Raw genomic sequence first — 20,460 nt, 5'->3', positions numbered from 1 at the left:
TGTAATAGTACTTACCAGTACTATTCAATATATTCGATATATTCATTAATGACTTGGATGAGGGAATAGAGTGCACTGTCAGCAAGTTCGCTGATGACACCAAACTAGGAGGAGTGGCTGACACACCAGAGGCTGCGCAGCCATTCAGAGGGACCTGGACAGGCTGGAGAGTTGGGCGGGGAGAAACTTAATGAAATATAACAAGGGCAACTGTAGAGTCCTGCATCTGGGCAAGAACAACCCCATGTATGAGTACAAGCTGGGGACAGACCTGTTGGAGAGCAGCGGAGGGGAAAGGGACCTGGGGGTCCTAGTGGACAGCAGGATGACCGTGAGCCAGCAGTGTGCCCTTGTGGCCAAGAAGGCCAATGGCATCCTGGGGTGGATTAGAAGGGGTGTGGTTAGCAGGTCAAGAGAGGTTCTCCTCCCCCTCTACTCTGCCCTGGTGAGGCCGCATCTGGAATATTGTGTCCAGTTCTGGGCCCCTCAGTTCAAGAAGGACAGGGAACTGCTAGAGAGAGTCCAGCGCAGAGCCACGAAGATGATTAAGGGGGTGGAACATCTCCCTTCTGAGGAGAGGCTGAGGGAGCTGGGTCTCTTTAGCTTGCAGAAGAGGAGACTGAGGGGTGACCTCATTAATGTTTATAAATATGTAAAGGGCAAGTGTCATGAGGATGGAGCCAGGCTCTTCTCGGTGACATCCCTTAACAGGACAAGGGGCAATGGGTGCAAGCTGGAACACAGGAGGTTCCACATAAATATGAGGAAAAACTTCTTTACGGTGAGGGTGACTGAACACTGGAACAGGCTGCCCAGAGAGGTTGTGGAGTCTCCTTCTCTGGAGACATTCAAAACCCGCCTGGACACATTCCTGGGTGACATGATCTAGGTAATCCTGCTCCGGCAGGGGACTGGACTAGATGATCTTTCGAGGTCCCTTCCAATCCCTAACATTCTGTGGTTCTGTGTAATGGGGTGCTACGTGTGGAGGGATTGGGGGAGGTCCAAAGGCAGCTCTTGTTGCATGCTCTTCCTCAGAACTCTTGAATATCGAATAACCATTTAACCAACCTCTGCTACAATAGTTAAGCTGCTTTTTTTTTTTTTCAGTGGTAGAAGACAGGGCTTGGAACCTCTTGTTAGAAATGATTGAACACAGGTCTTCAACACCTTGAGTGCCAGCTGAGAACTGCTTTCATTACTTTTTTCCCCCGCTCTAGGTTTTTTATACAAATAGTTATCTGAGTAGACACTACTACATCAATATCTGCCAAAAATGCTTATGGCATCAAAGTACCAATCCTGTTCAAGCCCACTTTGACATTTTTCCAAACAGCTTAATGTCAAACTGAGGCAGAAGCTTGCAGGATGTGGACTGGTGCCTTGTCTTGTTTTTAACCATGCTTGGAGTGCCAGTTTTTCTAGATAGAAGCATGTTTGTGCATATGTCCTGAGCAAACTAACAAGCAAATAAGTCTTGAAAAGCTTCTAAATGAACTTAAAACAAGAAGTGATTATTACTGACTGCTTCTTTCTGGCTGAAAATCCTAAGAACAAGACAGTGCTAACATCCTGGTGCAGGTGGCTCGCTTGAACTGGTAGAGGTGTGAGGTGTCAAAATTAAATGACTAATTGTTTTACTTTTTGCAGGTTCCCTTTTTGTCTCCTTTGGAAGGTCATATATATCTAAAGTTAAAATGCCAAGTGGACTCTTCTGTGGAGGAGAAAGGGTTCTTGGTAAGGTATTCTCTTCAAATTCCTTCCTTGGAAATTACAGATCCTGTTAAATGTAGTCACTTTTTTAGCTTCACACATGCATTTGTAGTGATTGTGAAGCTTAAAACTGGCTTGATTGCCATATATTTGTATAACTTTTTCTTCTAAACACTGTTCATTTGTTATTCTGAGCTTCAGTTAACCTTCTCTTGTTATAATCTGTGATGTGCGATGAGATTCTAATTTCTCTGCCAGAAACTTTTACAGGACATCTTGGATTTTTTTTTTTGTCTAGTAAAAACAAACTCTCCCTAGCAAGAGATTTTTTTTCCACTGTATTCACAGACTTACAAGGAAGCAACAGTATTTTTTGAGAAACATCTTGAGCAGTTCTTTCTTAAAGCTGGGCTTAGAAAATGCAGCTGATACTTGGGCCTAATCGCTGGAGCTGCTGAGTTTGTGTGCAGCAGGTGGCAGCAAATGTGCTATGAAAATACCTCAGCAAAGCATTAATGTCTGCTGTTATTTGGTGTTTTCAGAAATCAGAACTTCTTTAGACTCTTTTCAAGCAGTTCTTTCTGCCTCCTTTCCCTTTTTGCTTAATTGAAGTTGAACAGATTTCATTAGATGCAAACATTTCACATGCTTATGGTATTTACTATCCCATGTTTTTGTGTGCTAATTTAAGAATGTCCTTGTTTACTTCTACTGTACGATATATAAAACCTGAAGAATGGTTGTACCATTCTTGTAAAAATATTAAATGTAAAAATATTAAATTTTTTCAGAGTAAGGGTTTGGAAACTCCTTGCACCATTAAAAATTATAATGGTAATTGTGAAGAGTGAAAAACACAACACAAAAATTAATTGGAAAAAAAAGTTCTGTACAGGTTCAAGAGGGATCAGGAATAGAAGGAAGATCCTAAACTTTCCATTCCAGTACTGAGGAAACGGGGCTTGAAATTGGCATAACCCTACATCCAGTAAAATAACTGTCATTGCAAACATTTAAAAATCAATTTCTAATTTCTTTTAAACTGTCTGGACTCCTGAGTATGGCCTGCAGAATAGCCAAACATTTTGTAATCCTGAATTGTAAGTCAAAGATTACTTAAATACCTAATCATAATAAATTACGTGATACTGATATCTGTTTTGTGAACTGTTCATCCTGTACCTGCTATAAGTAGCCATCCATTATCTTAAAATAATGGGAATGCTTACCACTCGTCAGCATGAAAATCTGGTAATTTGAAATAGCAGTGAAAGGTGCATTTTGAGGAAAAGGCTGCAAACTTGAGAATGATAGCGTAAGCCCACTTTCTATGCTATCTGGAAAATAAATATACTGTACTAATAGAAGTCTCTCCCAGTATGTAATTTTTCCTTCTCTTACATTTACCCCTATGAAGGGTTGTACTTGCAGAACCATTCTGGTAGAAAAAAAAATAGTTGAGTACAGCCCAAGGTATAATGTTACCTCATATTTTAAATTTTTATTTATTTTTTAAGACTATGTTTGAAGATGTCAGTGGATTCGGAGCATGGCATAGGCGCTGGTGTGTGCTGTCTGGAAATTGTATATCTTATTGGACATACCCAGATGATGAAAAACGGAAGGTAATGCTGTTTGATAAAGCTCAAGTTTAAAGTTCTGTAGTACTCGACACAACTAGCTGTTCATTTTTAATGGCAGTAATGTTTAGGCTTAAAACAGGTGAGTATATTCAAAGTATGAGAGTCAAGCTTATAAAATTTCCTTGGGGAATGGAGGGGATTTGTCTTCAAAAATCTGGCCTAAATCAGGGCAAACTTTGAAACTGACCACTTTATCTAGTGGGAAAGGGGAAAAGTAGAGGAAGATCCGTATTTAACTTCCCCTTTAGTCTTAAGGCTTTCCATTGCACTTGTCAAATGACTAATTACTTAATTGAAATTGATCAGACTTGTACAGCTTAATAGGATCATAGAATGGTTTGGGTTGGAAGGGACCTTAAAGATCATCTAGTTCCAACCCCCTGCCACAGGCAGGGACACCTTCCACTAGACCAGGTTGCTCAAAGCCCCATCCAACCAATAAGCAGACTGCATCTAGTTGCCTTAAGTTTTAGACAAAATGATGACTTCAACTCTTAATATGGTAAAGAATTAAGAGTGGGTAATCCTTCTGTGTTGCAGGAGCATAGCTGTAACTATGGACTATCTTATTTCTAGTCACTGTTCTCTTGCAGCTCCACATTATAGCTGAAATGTGCTTTTTAAATGATTCTCACAGAAACCTAAGTTGTTGTTTGGCTAATGAGACAACTCAGAGGTTCACCTGTCACTGAGGTGAACCTTCTTGTCTCCTTAGCCTGTTCTTGCAGTATGTGCTGCAGCATTTCCTGGTCCTTTTAAAGTCTGCTTTCAACAGGGTTTTTCTGACTCACTTAAGCAATTTACCATTAAACACTTGCTTGTTTGTTGGCAGAACACTTTCTTTCCTAAACTCTGTGGCAAACTCTGGTCCTTTTGGGTCTTCTGTGCCAATCCAGATGCCTGAGTTTAGTTTCTTCCCTGCTAACAGAGGAAGACCATATGCTAATGGTTGACATTGCCAAAATATATCAATGTACTTTCTTTCCCTGCCAGGAGAGAGGGAAAGATCTCTGCCTACTGTAATAGAAGATAGGCAAAAAAAATTGAGTTAAGCAAGGAAAAGGTTCCTATTCTGCCTTTGTCTGCAAGAAAGCAAATTTGGTTTGTTTTCCAGATTATTTTCTCAAAAGTCTTCTAGACTTGTTTCACTATCATTCTGAGAAAGGGTCAGCTATGTTTTTTTGATATACTGTTATCTACAGCAATATTAAACTCTATCCTTATTAAATGCCTCCCCTTGCCCCTACTATATCTGTTCTACCATGCAGATGTAGATGTAGCTCAGAAATATCAGTTTTGGGCAATGATTGCTTTAAATTGTGGATTTTTTTGTTTTTAAATAAACTTCCCATGACTGTACATATATCAGCAACATGAAACCTGTTTCTTAATGATGTCGAAATGGAGCTATCCTTTTTCCTGTAACTTATTTTAACTATCTATGGAATAGTATAGTGAACATGCCCAATAAATAGCAAACTCTTTCTCCAAGCCGAGAGCAGCCTGTGATGTTTCCCTGATGAGGTATTCTGTAGGTGTGAAGAATCAGAGCCAAGGTCTGTAACTAACTTCAGGCATACAGCTGAGCCTCTGTCTATAGCCAGCAGAAAGAGAGAACTGCTTTGAAATTTGAAATGCTCTTCGAAGGGGTCTGGCTATTGACTGTAGAGGGAGCTAAAGCAGCTGGGCTTGGCACTTAGGTGCCTTAGCTGCATGCTTGAAGATGAATCCATATGCTTATAGGCATTGAGAAGAAGCATCCCTGAAGTGCTTGTGTTCTGTAAGCTTTGACAGGGTTTACTCTACCAATTTGGATTTTATTATGAAGGTCTCTTGAATTTGAGAGTTAAAAAGCTTTTTTTTTTTTCTTAAGGAATAAAGAAAAGGGGTGTATATCTTTCTAGAGCCTACACCTTTGGTAAGGGATGGATTTGTTAGCTGTGTGGTATTTGGCTGAGCCAGGGCATGTTCCATTGTCCATATTATCTTGCTTCAGCTATGGCTCTTAAATGGAAAAAGTGGAATCCCTCTTTTTGTACGGAGTAATTGATTTGAGGGAGGGTTTCACTTAATATGGCAAAAATTGTCAGCATATGCTGTTCAGAATGACCCTTGATTGCAGTATTCTTGACTGATGAACTAACTTCACTTTCAGCATCCTCTGGGCCGGATAAACTTGGCTAACTGCACTAATCATCAGATTGAACCTGCCAACAGGGAGTTCTGTGCCCGTCCCAACACTTTTGAACTAATAACTGTCCGTCCTCAGAGGGAAGATGACAGAGAGACTCTTGTCAGCCAATGCAGAGACACGCTCTGTGTTACAAAGTGAGTGGATAAAATCATGATGGTTGTGGGAGGAGTGTGGGGGGAGTGTTTTGCCTCAAGTGATGGCTTTAATACCATAGGAGCTTTATGACTTGGACATGCCAATGCAAAGCTTATTTAAATGCTAAGACTTTGAGATGACACTTGAACTGTTTGGTTTGCTTTTAGTCCTGTTTTGTCCTGCTGTCCCATGTCAACTTTGAGGACAAAGAACTCAACTCTTCCAGAAGTGGAAATGCTGGGTAGCTCGGTAGCAGGACTGTGGAATATTTGGCTTCATTTTTTCCCCTGCTATTTGGGTTTCCATGGATGATCAGCTTGACATTTTTCAGAATAACTACATGGAGGTGGAGAAAGATGTATTTAATCCTTTGGGTTCTTTGCCTTGTAGGAACTGGCTGTCTGCTGATACTAAAGAAGAGCGTAACCTTTGGATGCAAAAGCTCAACCAAGTCCTTGTTGACCTTCGCATGTGGCAGCCTGATGCCTGCTACAAACCTATTGGAAAGCTTTAAACTCTGGAAGGGAAATACGAAGAAAATACGTATGCAAAAACCCTCATGAACTACACAAAAAAAAAGAACTTAAATGAAAATGGGGGAAGTCCTCTGGGTCACTTATGCTTTAAATTTGAGAGAGTATTTAACATTATATAGGGCTATGTTATGCAGTATTTTTATTTCACTTTAAGAATTTGAAAACTTTTTACTTCCTGGCTTTTGAGTATGGTAGGAAGCAATTGGCTGTTTCTAAATGTCCTAAATATTTATGTAACTCCTTTTTTGGAAGTCTTTTTTTAGCTAAGTACATTCTCTTCTTTAAACAACTAAATTATTGCAGGAAATCACACTTCAGGGCTGGAAGAGGCGGGGAGCAAGCTAGTGGAAAAGACAAGTTTACTAGATAGCTCAGCTCCCTGAAAGAAACAATAGCTCAGAGTTCTCTAATGAGGATGGTGCTGAAGCACAAGATTTAATATTGAAGGGTCTGTCAGGTTTGTTTGTAATGATCAGGCATAGAAGTTACTGGTAAATTTTATTCTGCAACATGCATTATAGGTATTTCTTGCTTGCACAGTGTCCTTGTGGTCAGAACAAAAGACATGCACAATATATGCATCCTTCTCTTGCAATTTCTCATACAAACTGGTATGGATAAGTGCATGGCATGTATCCTATGTGGTTTACAGGTGTGGAATTATGTATGCGGTATATTGCACTTTGATAGAAATGAAAGGTATTGAATATTTTTGTTAGGACTGCTATAGTAAAAAAAAAAATTAAAAAAAATTAGTTTTAGGATTGTATACGTCAGTATTTCCTGGGACTCATGGTTTGTACAAGCGAGAATTCTCCTGCATTTGAGAACCAGGAATAGGTTGTAAAAGTGCTTTTTTTATAAGACACTACAAAGCTGCTATGTACCAACTAATACTCCGCTGGCCAAAAGTGTGGGTCTTCCTCCCCCTCATAGACATGTCCATAAATGCAGATAAAAACAGTACTTCAGACTCATGGTTAAAAAGGCAAAACTTCTCAGATAAAACTTGCAATTTTCACAGCTTTTCACTGGGCTTAGTGAAATACTATCTCATTACTTCACTATTGTGAATGCAATAGTGGAATACTTAAAATTGCTATTGCTGTTATGTATTCACACTTGAAACACTAAATTCTGTTAGCTCGTACTGTTCTTATCCTGCCACTTTTGTACTTTTGCTTTTAAATCTGGTTTTCTGATGTCTTTTAAATATTTCCAAACTACGTATTGAGATTTTATTCATTTAAAATAAAGAATAAAACACACTCTGCTTTTTTCATAATGTCATCAATTTTTGAAAATGTTGTCAAATAGATTTTTTTTTTTCATGTTTGTAGCGGATCCTTTTGGAAGAGGCCAGTTTGCATGAATTCAGATAGCTTCAGGTAGCTATAGGTGTTCTGTACCTCAAAAATAGTTTATCTACTGGCTGATTTCAAGGCTTTAAGTTTTGTAAAAACAGTTTATAAACAGAACAACATTGAAAAACCCCATTTGCAGTGTGTTAGCCAGTGACATAATCCCCCCACCTTGTATTCATGTGCTCTAACTCTCCACCAGAAAAGACCATGATAGACCATTCCTTCTAGAAATCTGTAGTGTGCTACAAAGCTTGAATTTCATGGAACTATACTTAGCTTTCTGAGAGAAACTTTTTTTTTCCCTGTTTATTTCTCTCTTCTCTCTTCTTTATGGTTGGACTTGATGATCCCAGAGGTCTCTTCCAACCTGATTGATTGATTCTGTGATTCCCTGTGCGTTTGTTACCTTCAACCAACCTAAGCACCAGGAGACAGTTAAACTAACAGAGTAGACTAGGATTCATAGTTCATTAGTGCTTTAGAATAAGTAAGCTTTTTCAGAAGCATTTGTTTAAATATAGGACACTTATTTTTGGAGTGGTACTGGGAAGTGATTGATGGTTGGGGGCGCAGATTTTCAGCTGGTTTTTGAAATAATGGAGAGATATGGTGGCTGTAAAAGGTGACGGCTTAATAGACCCCAAATTCATCTTTATTTGCAAATAGTTACTGCGTTAGTTACAAAACAAGTTTCTGTATACAACCTCCTAATTCTGAGCTGCAGAGCTCGCCCCGGAGGCATGAGGACACGGTTAGTGCTGTGTCAGCCAGGGGCAAGCCCATTTCCCAAGGTCCCTCAGAGACCCCGGATCAATGCACTGGGCAAATCTGAGAGCTTTGCTTCAGGATTCGGCTCTGGGGCTTTCAGGTTGTCTTTGATTGAGAAGATGCTGTTCTAATGTTGTAAGAAAGCTTTTTTTTCCCCGTTGTTCAGAAACTCAAAATGTTCACTAATAAGAAAGTCTATAAATGGAAAATGCTTTGCTCTGGGCAACAAAGCTTATTTTAGCTGAGGAAATTTCAGTTTTACTAGCTTGTAAAACTCCTAATTGGTGTTATTAAATCCCAACCTCAAATGAAATACAATAATTTGCAATGAGATTGCCTGAAAATTTGGATTCTAAACACATACTGTTCCCTCCCCCCCTTTTAATTGCTACGTTTCTGTATTTTGGTGTAGAGGAAATTATCTGATATTCTATAATTATTGTCTGCGCTGTACTTGGTCTATAGTAAAACCATGTGGATGCACTTGTTTCTCCCTTGTGTTGATTTTAATGAAAGGTAGGAAGCCTGAATAGGTAATAAATAGTTAGAAGGTGTTCTGCCTGGCCAGTGTGCATCGAATGTTATGCTGTTTGGTGGTGAGAATCTGTACAGGAAGCAGGTGGATCTCCTTTTCCTACTTCTAGTCCTAGAGTCATCCTTAGACATGCCTCTGTGGAGTTGGAACTGTTTCTTGGGAGATGAGATATTTTGGTAACATCTAAATGCCTTGAATGCATTGGGGCCTTATTAGTAAGTATCGTTCAATTAAGGAATGTATTCCCTTTTGGTTTCCTAAAGCATGTGACTTGAATATTTCCTTAAATGTTAGCAGTTGTCCCAAAGGGATTTCTATCTTAATAAAAGATGTAGCATTGACTGTGCTCTAAAAAAAGAAAGAGGATCTAGGATAGCAATTCAATCGAAATAGTGTTAGCCAAGTCATCCTCTGCCTGTTCAAAATACTGAGCAGATGCATCTCCTGCAGCAAAGAGCATCAGAGGAGCTGGTGAAAAAACTACTATTAATTCTCAACTTTCAATTCTGCATATGATATAGAGCAGGTCAGGGCTGTCCCATATCTTCAGTGATTCCCTGGGTCACGACTTGTAAAAGTACAGGGCTGGGTATATCACATTTGCTAGGAAGCAAAAGAGCAAAGATGTATTAAAGCTCGAAAAAGCAACCTGTTCTAAATACATCAAGGGTTGTCAAGTTACTGTCTTGCTAATGTGGGGAAGAGAACCTGTGCTTAGTCAGCCTGCGCTAACGCTGCCAGGCAAATCAAAATTCTAGCGCCTTGTTATTCCTGGCACAGTTTAATAAGCAAATAGCAGCTAAATAATGTATTGACAGTCAGGGCAATTACATACGTGCGATTTATAGCAATATAATGAGCTTGGGATGGGTTTTGCCCCCCCTTTTAGGATCAGATTAACTGTTGAAACAGTACAAATGGAAAGCCCAGAAATAATGTTCTGCAGGGGAAAAAAAAATGAGGTAGGGCTAGGAGTTTGCTATATATGGGGAAAAAAAATCATACAGATTTGCAAACCAGTACAATAAATGGTCTAGCTGCCAGGTATCTTTTGATTTTTATTTTTGTAGCTCCACAGAAAAAGCATAGACTACTTTGTGCAAGTGAGATACAAACTGAAAAGAATGCTGCTGTGTTATGTCCACTGCTACCGGCTCTGAAAACTTGCCCTCCCCCTTTTTTTGTGTGTGTCTTTAATCATCTTGTTTCGTGGAATGCACTGGGAAGCATCACCGTAAACCACGTCAGGGCTCCAGCAGTTTGGAGGTCAGTGTCCACCTTGATCTTTGAATATAGCTTCAATCTGCTCATTGGATGGATTCTCCTTTCCAAGCACTTGAGGCCATTCACGTAGCGCCTTCTGCCAGGTAATGCTGGTTCCAAGGGCCGCAGCAATCTGCAAACAGCACAAATACTATCAGCTCCTTCTGACCCTATCACGTAGCTGTTTCATGCCAGCACTTAGGAGACCCCACAAGAAAGAAGACTCCCCTTTAGCCATGTGATGGACTGTAACCTCTAACCAAAGAAAATACCCCACTCCAGCTGCTTGAGTGGGGGAAAATCCTTCTGAACAGTAAAAATAAAGTGAGGACCATATACCCGCACCTCCCTGACCAGTCATTCGGTCTAATGATAGCTTCCAACAACTTCCTCGTGCATATGATGTCTAGTCCATAAACTTCTCTTCAAAAGCCCTAGAATCTGATTTTTTTTTTCCCCCCCAAAAAAAATCTGAAAGTATTTCAAAACCATTGTTTGGATATAATGCATAAAACTCTTGCAAGCCCAAAGGAATTCGTGCTCCTCAATGCCTCTGATACTTCTAATAAATATTCTCTCTGCTATCCTATAAGGAAACCACAGGTGTGGAGGAAAAAGGGGCCCAATTATATCCAGGTTCAAAGCTACCCAGCTCTGATGCTCAAAGTTCGTGCCTGCTGCTCGTTGTCTTCAGAGCTTTTTTTCCATGAGACCTGCAGAAGTGGTAAAATAGCTTTTCTCCTCGCCATCAGAACCATTCTAGCTTTCAAAGAGAGTTTGCCCTAGAAGTTATGCACCAAAGAGAAATTGTATCCCCTCTACTGCCAGGGTGAAAAACATCAAGGGTAGGAGAAAAGAGACAGGAGAACAACTCGATTCTCCTTTAACCAAGTTTTCACACCCTGCTAATGCATTTTTGTTTTAATTTCTGACCCGCAATTATGTTCTACTTATATGGCAACTTTGCTTTCAATCCTAAAACTCACTCTGACATGGGTTATAATTTTCAGGCTTAAATATGGCTAACAAAGTCTTTTTATTAAGGGCCAAGAGGGGTTTATGGAATCAAGCTATTTGAATACTGATGTTTCGGAGTCTGGGAACAGACTGGAGCCTTTGAAGAATTTTTATGTGCTTTTTAAATCCTGTGCTTTTTGAAAGAAGCTGTCATGATGGGCCAGGAGACAACAACTTTCTTTTATTCAGAGCTAATGTACAAAGAGAGACATTTGTGGGGCGGAAGCTCTCAGATTCTGATCACTTGAGGTCTCATTAAGCTAATGGAGGAATTGAGGCAGGGGAGAGGGATGGGGAGATTGTGCAATAGGGTGTTTTCTCATGGTCAAAATTTCTAATGTGACCCAACGTGGTTCTTCTGGGACACCCCATGGCTGCCAGAGGGCTGAGACCTGTCTCTGTCAGAGTGGTTCACAGAATCAACCAGGTTGGAAGAGACCTCTGGGATCATCGAGTCCAACCATTGCCCTGACACCACCCTGTCAACTAGACCATGGCACTAAGTGCCATGTCCAGACTTTTCTTAAACACCTCCAGAGACGGTGACTCCACCACCTCCCTGGGCAGCCCCTTCCAACGTCTAATGACCCTTGCTGAGAAGAAATTCTTCCTAATGTCCAACCTGAACCTCCCCTGGCGAAGCTTGAGGCTGTGTCCTCTTGTCCTCTTGTTCACTCTGGTGTGATCGTCTCCAAACCCTCTTTACAAGTCCCTAAGCCTTCCACGTGTTTTTTTAGCAGAGTTGGTTGGTTTGTTTAAAAAAATCCTACTACCCTTGCATGGTGCACCCTCTTCAAAACTGGAATTGTGCTCTACAGTGTTCAGGCTACTGTTGACTGGAATTTAAGGTGTATGTGCTTAGACAGCCCTAAATTACGTAGGTCCTGCTCAGACACCATTTCATGTGTTCCTGATGATTTCGGTGATTTACTCTGGATGACTAGCGTGGCACAGAGAGGGTTCATGATTTTAGAAATCACTTTTCTTGTAGGTCTTTTTTAAATTCCAAAGCTCTTGTGCTTTGAGACTCGCTACACTTCGTACATTTTTTTGCCTTTAATTTTTTTGTGAGGACAACAACCTCTAAGCAATTTTTTTAAAGGAAAGATTACCCGTTAGTAATTACTCAGTCAGTAACCACGACTGAGAGGTAGCTGTGTTTTTTCAGCACCTTCTGGCTATCTGTTTCCTCCTCCTGCACCGGCCTGGCGAAGGGCATGCCTCTCAGTAAAGTGTAAATACCCAACTAATCTGATATGTGTCCCTTCAGCTTCTCTTTTTTTTTTCTGGCTGGAATGTGCTTTGCTATGTCTTAAGGAAAGAGAAAAGAGAGAAGCTAATCACGCTCAAGCGTGCTTTCCTGCCTGTACATAATCGTTAAGAATCTTCCAAGCGTCTCAGGTTCCAGTTTGTGATGCTCAGGGCTTTAGCATTCTCCCTTGTAACTTTATAAAAGCAAGAAACGAAGCCGTTTATGCAGGATCCTGTTGAAATGCATGACCCTGTCATCCAAACAAAGCAATCAGCTGTTCTAGAGAGAAATAATGTCCTTGAAGCCATCTGGCACTCAGAACGGTTTGCAGTGAGATTTCATAGGAAGGGAGAGATGCTGGAAGATAAAAGTCCCTGGGCTTCCACTGTAGTCAATGGGAAAAGAAAGTCAGATTTCTTCCAAGGACAACTGAGTCGGACTTTGGGGAACAGTGTCTCAGAGACGACTCTAGAGGGAACTCAGGAGGACCGAGTGATGCATTTTTCAAAAGTAAATGGTGTGAGCTTCCTCCACCTACAGCCTGAGCTGGGTGGTTTGGAAAAAAACCTCATGGAGCCCAATTTCAGCTTTGAAACTGAAGAGGAATGCAGTTATGCCAAGAACGAGTGGCTTGTTTGCTGCCTTCTTTTGCAACAGGTAAACATGCAGAAAAAAACCCTTCCCTCACAAGAAATTTGCAGTAAGGGAATGTAGGTCTGGGCCTGGCTAAACAAAGGAGCACTTGGTGTTTATCCTTTCTTTCAAGGGTCTTTAAATATAAAATACTGCCTGGAGCGGAGACTATGGCGGGGGGGGCTAGTTTTTCCTGCCCGAGTGTTCTAACCTAGCCTTTTTCCAATGCACAAAAAAACAGAATAGTTCTAATGGGACAAAGGGAGTGTTGCTTTTTTTCTTATTTTCTTTTCCTTCTCCTTGCGATAATAAGTACACAACTCTCAGGAAGGTTCAATTCCCTTCCACATCCCTCCTGCATGGCTGGACTACTGGATATACGTGCTGACACCTTGCTGACACCTGCTTCTGCAATGTTTATACCAGCAGGTTTGGGTTTGTTTTTTTTTAATTAAAGAGCAGATAAACAGCAAGTAAAATCCAGGGGCAGACATCAGACACCGGCTTATCCTGCTCAGTGGTGTATCATAACTAGGGCTCACGGTACCCTTCCAGCTCACCCTTGGCAGAGAGGGACACTGCGGTCCTTGTATCCCAAACTCCAAAGTTTCTCTGCATCTGAAGGCAAGAGCTAAAACATTTATGCTTTCCTCAGAGTGCTGCTCAATTCAAAAACTGGTGAATTTTTGTCCAGTGCTTTGAGATCTTCAGAAAGAAAATTCAGTAGAAATTCCCCATTTAGGTCTTATCTGCTCTATTTATTTGTCGACCTGCACGTGAGGCATGGGGAAGAGCTGCTAAAGTAAGAGCCCCTGTTCACTTGGTGAGCTGCATGGCATCAATCCTCTCTTGCTACGCAGCTCTGTATGGTATGAAAGCCGTACCTGGCCAGAGGCATTCACGTCGGTAGAAAGTAAAACTTTAAATAAAACTAGTAAGAGGAGTGAGTGAATTGTTTATCATCCCTCTCCAGCGTCATCTTAAATATCACTCTCTGCTCACTCTTCCCCTTCTTTTTATTAAGAGAGCCACTCTTTGGGAGCAGAGTGCTACATCTCAGTCCAAATAGTGGTATGTTGATAGCAGACTTCCGTATACTAGCAGGAAAAGAAAAATGGATTTAAAGCAGTGGATGTTTGGACAAGGCTAATTAATAAATCCTAGAAGGGCAATAACTCACTTGAAGTGAGGCATATCTACAGCTGGCACCTGGACTGTAGAGGAAAATGTACCTATAAAAGCATTAACGTCACCCTGACAGCAGGAGGGGGCGATCATAAGCACTGCAGGATGCCAGGTCCAGAGGGAGTGAAATATGGTGGCGCTTGGCCGGATCCTGCAGCTTGGCACTCCAGGGGCTCGTGTAGGTTTGCAGCTGCCCTTCAGTGCCCTTTTGTAGTTTTCTTTTGGCTTAGGCAGGATCCCTTTAGGATAAATACTTGCTGCCTTCAGCTCTGTGCTACCTTCCAGCTGCTAGTGGGATATGGGATGTGGGCAGGAGCCTGGACGAAAAGCTGTGCTCCAGCGAGCTTGGCTCCCGCGGTGGAATGTTGCTGGGGGTTATAGGAAGCTCCAGGCCAGCCTCAGGGTAAGACATAAAAAAACCACAAAGCCCTTTTCTTCTTCACTGCAGGCTCTTCGTATTGCACAGTTTCCCCAGATGGCAGGGTTGGGAATGGGGTTCGTTTCATCACTGTGTTTTCACTCTCGTTCCATTTGCCAAGTTTTCTCTAATTGCTTCCTTGCAAAAGGCCTGCAGCAAAAGATCTGGACTCACTTCCTCCATGTCCCCAGGCTGTGAGCTCATACTTTCATGCAGTTATCTCCTGGTACTGCATGGTAGCCAGGCAGAAATTTCTGGTATGGAGTCTCTCACAAACAGGAGCCTCTTTTGACTTGGCAAGGCTAAGCAAGCCATTGTATGGCTTCATCTGACCAGCACAGATGTAAAAGGTAGCAACTAAAGTACGTATTTTGGCTTTGGACTGCCCCCTGCCATTCCCCGCTGGCTGAACTGACAGCACAGTCACTTGGGAAGCTGCTGAGATGTTGGGATCCATCAGTGCTTGCAATGTGCTCCCATTGAAGTGCTTCTCCACGGACTGCTCTTTCCCAGCGTGCAAGACAGCAATGCATCGGGTTATTTGGTGGTGGGGGTGAATATATAGGGAGTGTTAGCTCACATCATACACCTGGATCATAAAAAAATCCAGAAATTCACCCCGTGCTCTTGAGCAGGAGGATCTGTCAGTGGCTGGGCGACACGACTGGGTTCGCTCGTACCACCCGGTTGTGCCTGGGTGGAAGGGAGTGTGTGGGGCATGACTCCTTCATAGCAACAGGTAGAAAGAAACTTCTGGGCCCATTGCTCAGTCTAGGGGATGGAGAGAAGCTGCTGCTGCTGGCGCCGGGCAGCGCCTTCTGGCAGAGAGGGGAAAACCAGCTCTGCTGTTGCTGTCCCCCTGCATCTCGCCCACCTCCCGCAATTTGTCCCCTCGTAATTTAGCCCAGCCTGATTCTTGCTCCAAAGAGTTGAGATTGAAAAGCATGGGAAACAGGAGTGGTCTTTGTTTTTGGGACCTGCCCACTGCCCCACGCTGACTTATCAGCTGGGGTGACGGCAGCATAGCCGGCAGGAGAGCCCTGGCCAGGCTGTGCCCGCCGGTACGAGCCGTTGCTGTGACAGGATTTCAGCTCGCACGTAGTTTTTCTCAGGGCGGTATGGGGAAGACCGGCTGCTGCTTTGCTTTGCAGAAGTGTTTGAAAGCTGAAGCTAGTGTATAGAAAACCCATTGGCTTTGTTTGTAGCTGATTGCAGAACACGCTCTCTCCATGTGCTTTACAGAGTCAGGAAAAAACTACTTTGAATGAACATGGTGGGACCCAGGCAACTTCACCCTAGGTTATTGAACCCAAGAAAGGAAGCAGAGCAGCTGCTTCTCCTTCCCTTTCATTTATTTCTGACCATAAACCTCCCCCTGCCACCTGTCCTTGGAGGCCAAGCAAGAGGGAGGAAACTTCTTCACAATATGCAGCCGCAGAGCATAAAGCAATTTAAATGTATAGCTTCAAAAAGAAAGCTTTGCTCCAGGCTGCGACAGGGAAACCCATGGCCTCAGAGGCTGCAGGACAAGGCTGGAGGGGGCCTCTCAGTGCTGCATCGTTGCCCTGATCCTGCAAAACACCCATGGGTGCTTGAGCAGGCAGGTAGCCAGCCTACGCAGCGAGGAACTGGTTTTGTGGCTTAAGACCTCTTTGGCCAGGGTACTGGTCAGTGAGTGAAAGAAAGTAGCAGAAGACCTTGCAGGAGTTAGAGTGCAGGCAGCTCTGGGGTTAAAGCCACCCTCTCTTTTAAAAGAGAAACCCCCCAAACCTGCATCCCCGCAACGTGCCAACCGGGTGCCTTGGGCAGCAACGGGCGCTGGCATCCCACCTGCTCCTACCCGTCTTCCTGGGCTGGGTTTTTACCTGGCTGGGGTGGAAGCCATCGACTGGTTCAATCAGCTGCCAGGGCTCCCCTCCCATCTTGTGCCACTCCTCGGCCGCTGCGAACAACATAACCAGAGGGGTTATCACTGGTGAGCACGTAGGCGCCCGCCTGGAGATGTACCCCCACCCCTTCCTCAAAGTTCCGCCGGTATTTTTAAGCACACGACAGCTCTGCATGAAGATTATGATAATTCATATAAAGTTGTCAGAGCCAATACTGTGTACAATCCCCACTCCTCAGGGCAGTATTTAAACCTTTATTGTTATTTTTTTTATGCAAGGAAACGCTTTGAACACAGATGGTCGTAAAAAAGAAGTCACTTTCCCTCCCAACTAAGATGGATGCTGTAGCAAGTAAAGCTGTAAATTATTTAATACTGATTTAATACTTTTGCATTTCCCATTTTAGTTGCATCTTCAGCAGTGCAAAAAAAATAGAGAGATAAAAAAAGCAGTGCTTTTTAGCAGTGCTTTTTAGAGAAAGAGATGGTAACACAACATTCACAGGGGCTGATGTCTGCAGGAACAGACTGTCATTTTCAGTTACTTCTCTTCTGAGTGGTCTTTTTCAACTCCAACAAAATAACCTTTTGAATTACGTAAGCATGACATTCAATGCAAATGATGCTGTGCTGTAAGCCTCAGAGCCATTAGAGAAGTAAAAAGCTTTCTCTCTTCAAAAGGGCTGTGGAGTGATCAAACATGAGACTAGTGGATATGGCATTAACAGACTGTAAATTCAATAATTTCTTTTATAATGACAGATTAAGAATTCTTAATAGTATTATGCATGCATGCAGTCAGGAGGAAAATGTTCTCCATTCAAGCACCACAGTTTTGACCTAGACTCACCGCTGTTTGTCAGACCCTGGCTACTGTGTCCACAAGTGATGTCTGGGTCCCTGTACTAACTTTGACTTCACGGAAGGGTGATATTCCCGCTCTGACTGCAGAAACCTACTCGAGATGCTTTAATTAACACCCAAAGTTACCTGTTTCGAGACACAGGGCTTGGAGCTTTGGTTCAAATTTGCACTACATTGATCACAACACATCTTCACCTCAGATTACACCACGGAGCGCACAGAGTGAGCTTGCGTAACTCCTTATGTATGATGTTACATGTTGAGTATGAGGCTGTGTATTGTGTTTGTAGAGGGACTACTGTAGAGGGACTACTGTTCCAGTGCCAAAAATAGCAGAGGAGTAATTAAGATAAATAAGGTTTATGTCAAGGTAGGTGAATTTAGACCATTATACTTGACCTCCAAAAATCCTAGAGCGGTTGAACAAATACCCACCAACTGAGTATGTCCAGAGCTTGTCTTAGAGTTGTCTGTTGCCTTGGCTAGATCAGACTAGAGCTTGCTCCCATCCACACCAAGAAACAGCCAAAACAAGCAACCCTTATCCCCCTATTAATTGTACTGCTTCTTAAAGGAATCACTAAGCTCTTCAGCCAAAGGCAACATCTGAGCTTGAATGTCCATCTCAATCTAGACTAAAGGCTAATATACTCAAAATTTACTCCAAGAAAGCTGGGAGCTGCTATGTATACATATGCCCAGGCCAGCCTGAAATTAATGTACTCATCACAATGTGCAACCACTGCTAAATATTTGATGTCTGGAGAGTTTCGGGGAGGATTTGTGCTTGCTTCGGAAAGAGACCAGAAAAGTAGGTCAGCAGCCTTAGCTGGCTTTTGAGCACACTCCTGAACTGACAGCTTTCCTGATGGGAAGCTTGAATCGTTGGCTCCAGGGCTGCAGGAAACTTCGCAAAGTGTCTTTCAGAGCTGATGTTTGTGCCTGCATGTGTGATTTTGTTTACCTCATGTATTTAACGCAATGTAATCAAGAACAGCAAATTATATTAGATGTTTCTTTTCATGAAAGCAAATAAATAATCTAAAGTTAGTCGTTTAACTTATTAAAGTAATTTGCCTACCCAGCAGGTAGTTTGTTCCAAATCCTAATGACTTGTTAAATATTAAGTAGCTGAGGCAAAAGCTGCAAAGAGACTTGGACATCCTGAAACTCTGTGCTACAATACTGAATTTGACAGTGGAGCCCACCTCTCTGAGATAAAGTTTTGGACAGAAAGACTCCCTCTCCCATCCCCACTTCTTTACCTCCTCCTCCGTATGGTCTGCATGAGACCCAGAACCAGCTTCCTGAATTGGGTTATGTAGGATAAAATGAATTTGTGAATTTTGATAGGATTTGGCTGCAGATGAGATTTTTTGCAATAAGCTTAGGTGCCTCGGCAGCTTTGTGCTTCCAAAGACAGCCAGGCACTGATGGGGAGAGGTGTTTGGGATGTACACTTTGAAGTGTTGCCAGGGCGCTCCTGCTGAGGGAGATCTGGGGACAGGCGTTTGTCCCCAGCCCTGCAAGGACACCATCCGCTCATGCTTATGGTAACAAGGAAAAGTTTCTGGTTCCTGTGTATTTTTTTTGAAGTGTCAGTTGCAGAAGGAATGATTTATGTAATGCCCTTACCTAATGTCACTTAAGATCACAGAAGGATGAGTTTTGCAAATGCTTCAAGCCAAAACTTACATGTATGTAGGTGCTTAAGGAAGCGTGTGAAAGAAGGCAGTTCACCCTGGGAGATGTACTTCTACTTTTGAAAACAGTGAGTTAAGAGAGGGTGGCTGTGTTATTCAGGCAGGAAAAATGGCTGAGAAAAGTTCTCCTTCCTGAGTCACTGCTCATCCCAGAGGACGCAACGCGAAGCCTGGTCAGCGATGTAGTACACTACAGCTTGTGAAGGCCACCTTCACCATTGCAGATATGCCATCTCCAGCCTAGATGACCCCCCATAAAAGCAATGATCAAAAATAAAACCAAATCTTATGGACCGAGACAGGTTTGAGATTTCTTTTGTTTCCTCATCAGCCTGAGAAGCTGCAGTGGACAAGCAGGAGGCATTTTTAGCACAGGCTCATCCGCTGTCCCTGTCGCCTCGCCACCAACACCCCCTGCCAACCAAGTGCAAATGGTCAGTGTGCTGCACACTGGGGTTGTGGGTGCCGGCAGCCGGGAGCAGCAGGGAGGTTGTGGCCCCCAGGCTGGTGATGGGGTCTCATCTCAGCAGAGGTCCACAGTTATCCCAACCAGGGAAGCCAGGAGATGGCATTAAGGGTCCCCCATTGGCCCCAGCCCTGCCAGCAGGGTCACCTAGGCTGGGTGGCTATGCTGCCCTTCTCCCAGTACAGAGCTAAAATATGAGGAGCATATTAGCAGCCCAGCACTTCACTAAATGCTTCGTGAGAAAGACGGGGAAAAAAGCAACTTACTTTGTCTCAGTGGGAAATCCATGTAGAAAATATCAAAGTTGGCAAATTTCTCAGATCTTGCTATTTCTTTCAGGACGTTGGAAAGTTGTAAAGCTCTCTGCAAAAATCAAGCAATTTAATGACGATTCATTGCTACTCATGCTGCTTTGCATGGACACAGCTTTTGTCACCAATGCACAGTCAGGAATTTGAAAGCTAATGTTGCCGTTTTAGCTGAGGGAAAGGAGGTGGAATGGGGTTCTTCATCATAACGTAGACTTGCATGAGCACCACCAGCCTTTGGGCTACCCACCTCACCATGCAACACATCATTGCAGGTTGCACTGAGACCTCAGCTAATGTAATAAGTTTAATACAGCGTATGGTTATTTTAGTGGAGACCTCTTTTAGTAGTGTCTCTACATCTATATAAGATTCGGAATTTCTTAGTTTCGGAGGTCTCTTGATGAGTGGCAGCCCAGCCATCTTCATGCCCCTTAAACAAAACTGAAACTTTTCTACAGGAAAAATGTTCTCCTTTCCCATTATCCTTCCCACCACTGTGTTGTGGGTGCTAATACTTATCTATCCAGACCAAATTCTGCCCTTACTTTCAGCAAATTACCTCCACTGAGCAT

The 20,460-nt window shown here is 42.7% G+C and overlaps 2 protein-coding genes across 2 annotated transcripts in view; one reads left to right on the top strand and one right to left on the bottom strand.

Moving 5' to 3' along the window:
- ANLN (anillin, actin binding protein) overlaps positions 1 to 6,199 on the top strand; it is a 29,887-nt gene extending 23,688 nt beyond the window's left edge. The window contains exons 22-25 of the mRNA XM_068405159.1: positions 1,651 to 1,737; positions 3,231 to 3,338; positions 5,512 to 5,684; positions 6,076 to 6,199. Of these exons, the coding sequence (XP_068261260.1) occupies positions 1,651 to 1,737; positions 3,231 to 3,338; positions 5,512 to 5,684; positions 6,076 to 6,199 (492 nt within the window). The remainder of the gene's footprint in view (positions 1 to 1,650; positions 1,738 to 3,230; positions 3,339 to 5,511; positions 5,685 to 6,075) is intronic.
- Positions 6,200 to 10,022: 3,823 nt separating this feature from the next.
- Positions 10,023 to 20,460, bottom strand: part of AOAH (acyloxyacyl hydrolase) — an 81,662-nt gene continuing 71,224 nt past the window's right edge. The window contains exons 20-22 of the mRNA XM_068405103.1: positions 19,844 to 19,940; positions 16,522 to 16,598; positions 10,023 to 10,284 (exon numbers count right to left, since the gene is read on the bottom strand). Of these exons, the coding sequence (XP_068261204.1) occupies positions 10,156 to 10,284; positions 16,522 to 16,598; positions 19,844 to 19,940 (303 nt within the window). The 3' untranslated portion in view covers positions 10,023 to 10,155. The remainder of the gene's footprint in view (positions 10,285 to 16,521; positions 16,599 to 19,843; positions 19,941 to 20,460) is intronic.

The sequence above is a fragment of the Nyctibius grandis genome, chromosome 7, assembly GCF_013368605.1.
Source record: "Nyctibius grandis isolate bNycGra1 chromosome 7, bNycGra1.pri, whole genome shotgun sequence".
NCBI classification, from domain to species: Eukaryota; Metazoa; Chordata; class Aves; order Nyctibiiformes; family Nyctibiidae; genus Nyctibius; species Nyctibius grandis.
Note: the sequence above shows the minus strand (reverse complement) of the source record. Positions and strands in the feature narration are given on the sequence as shown.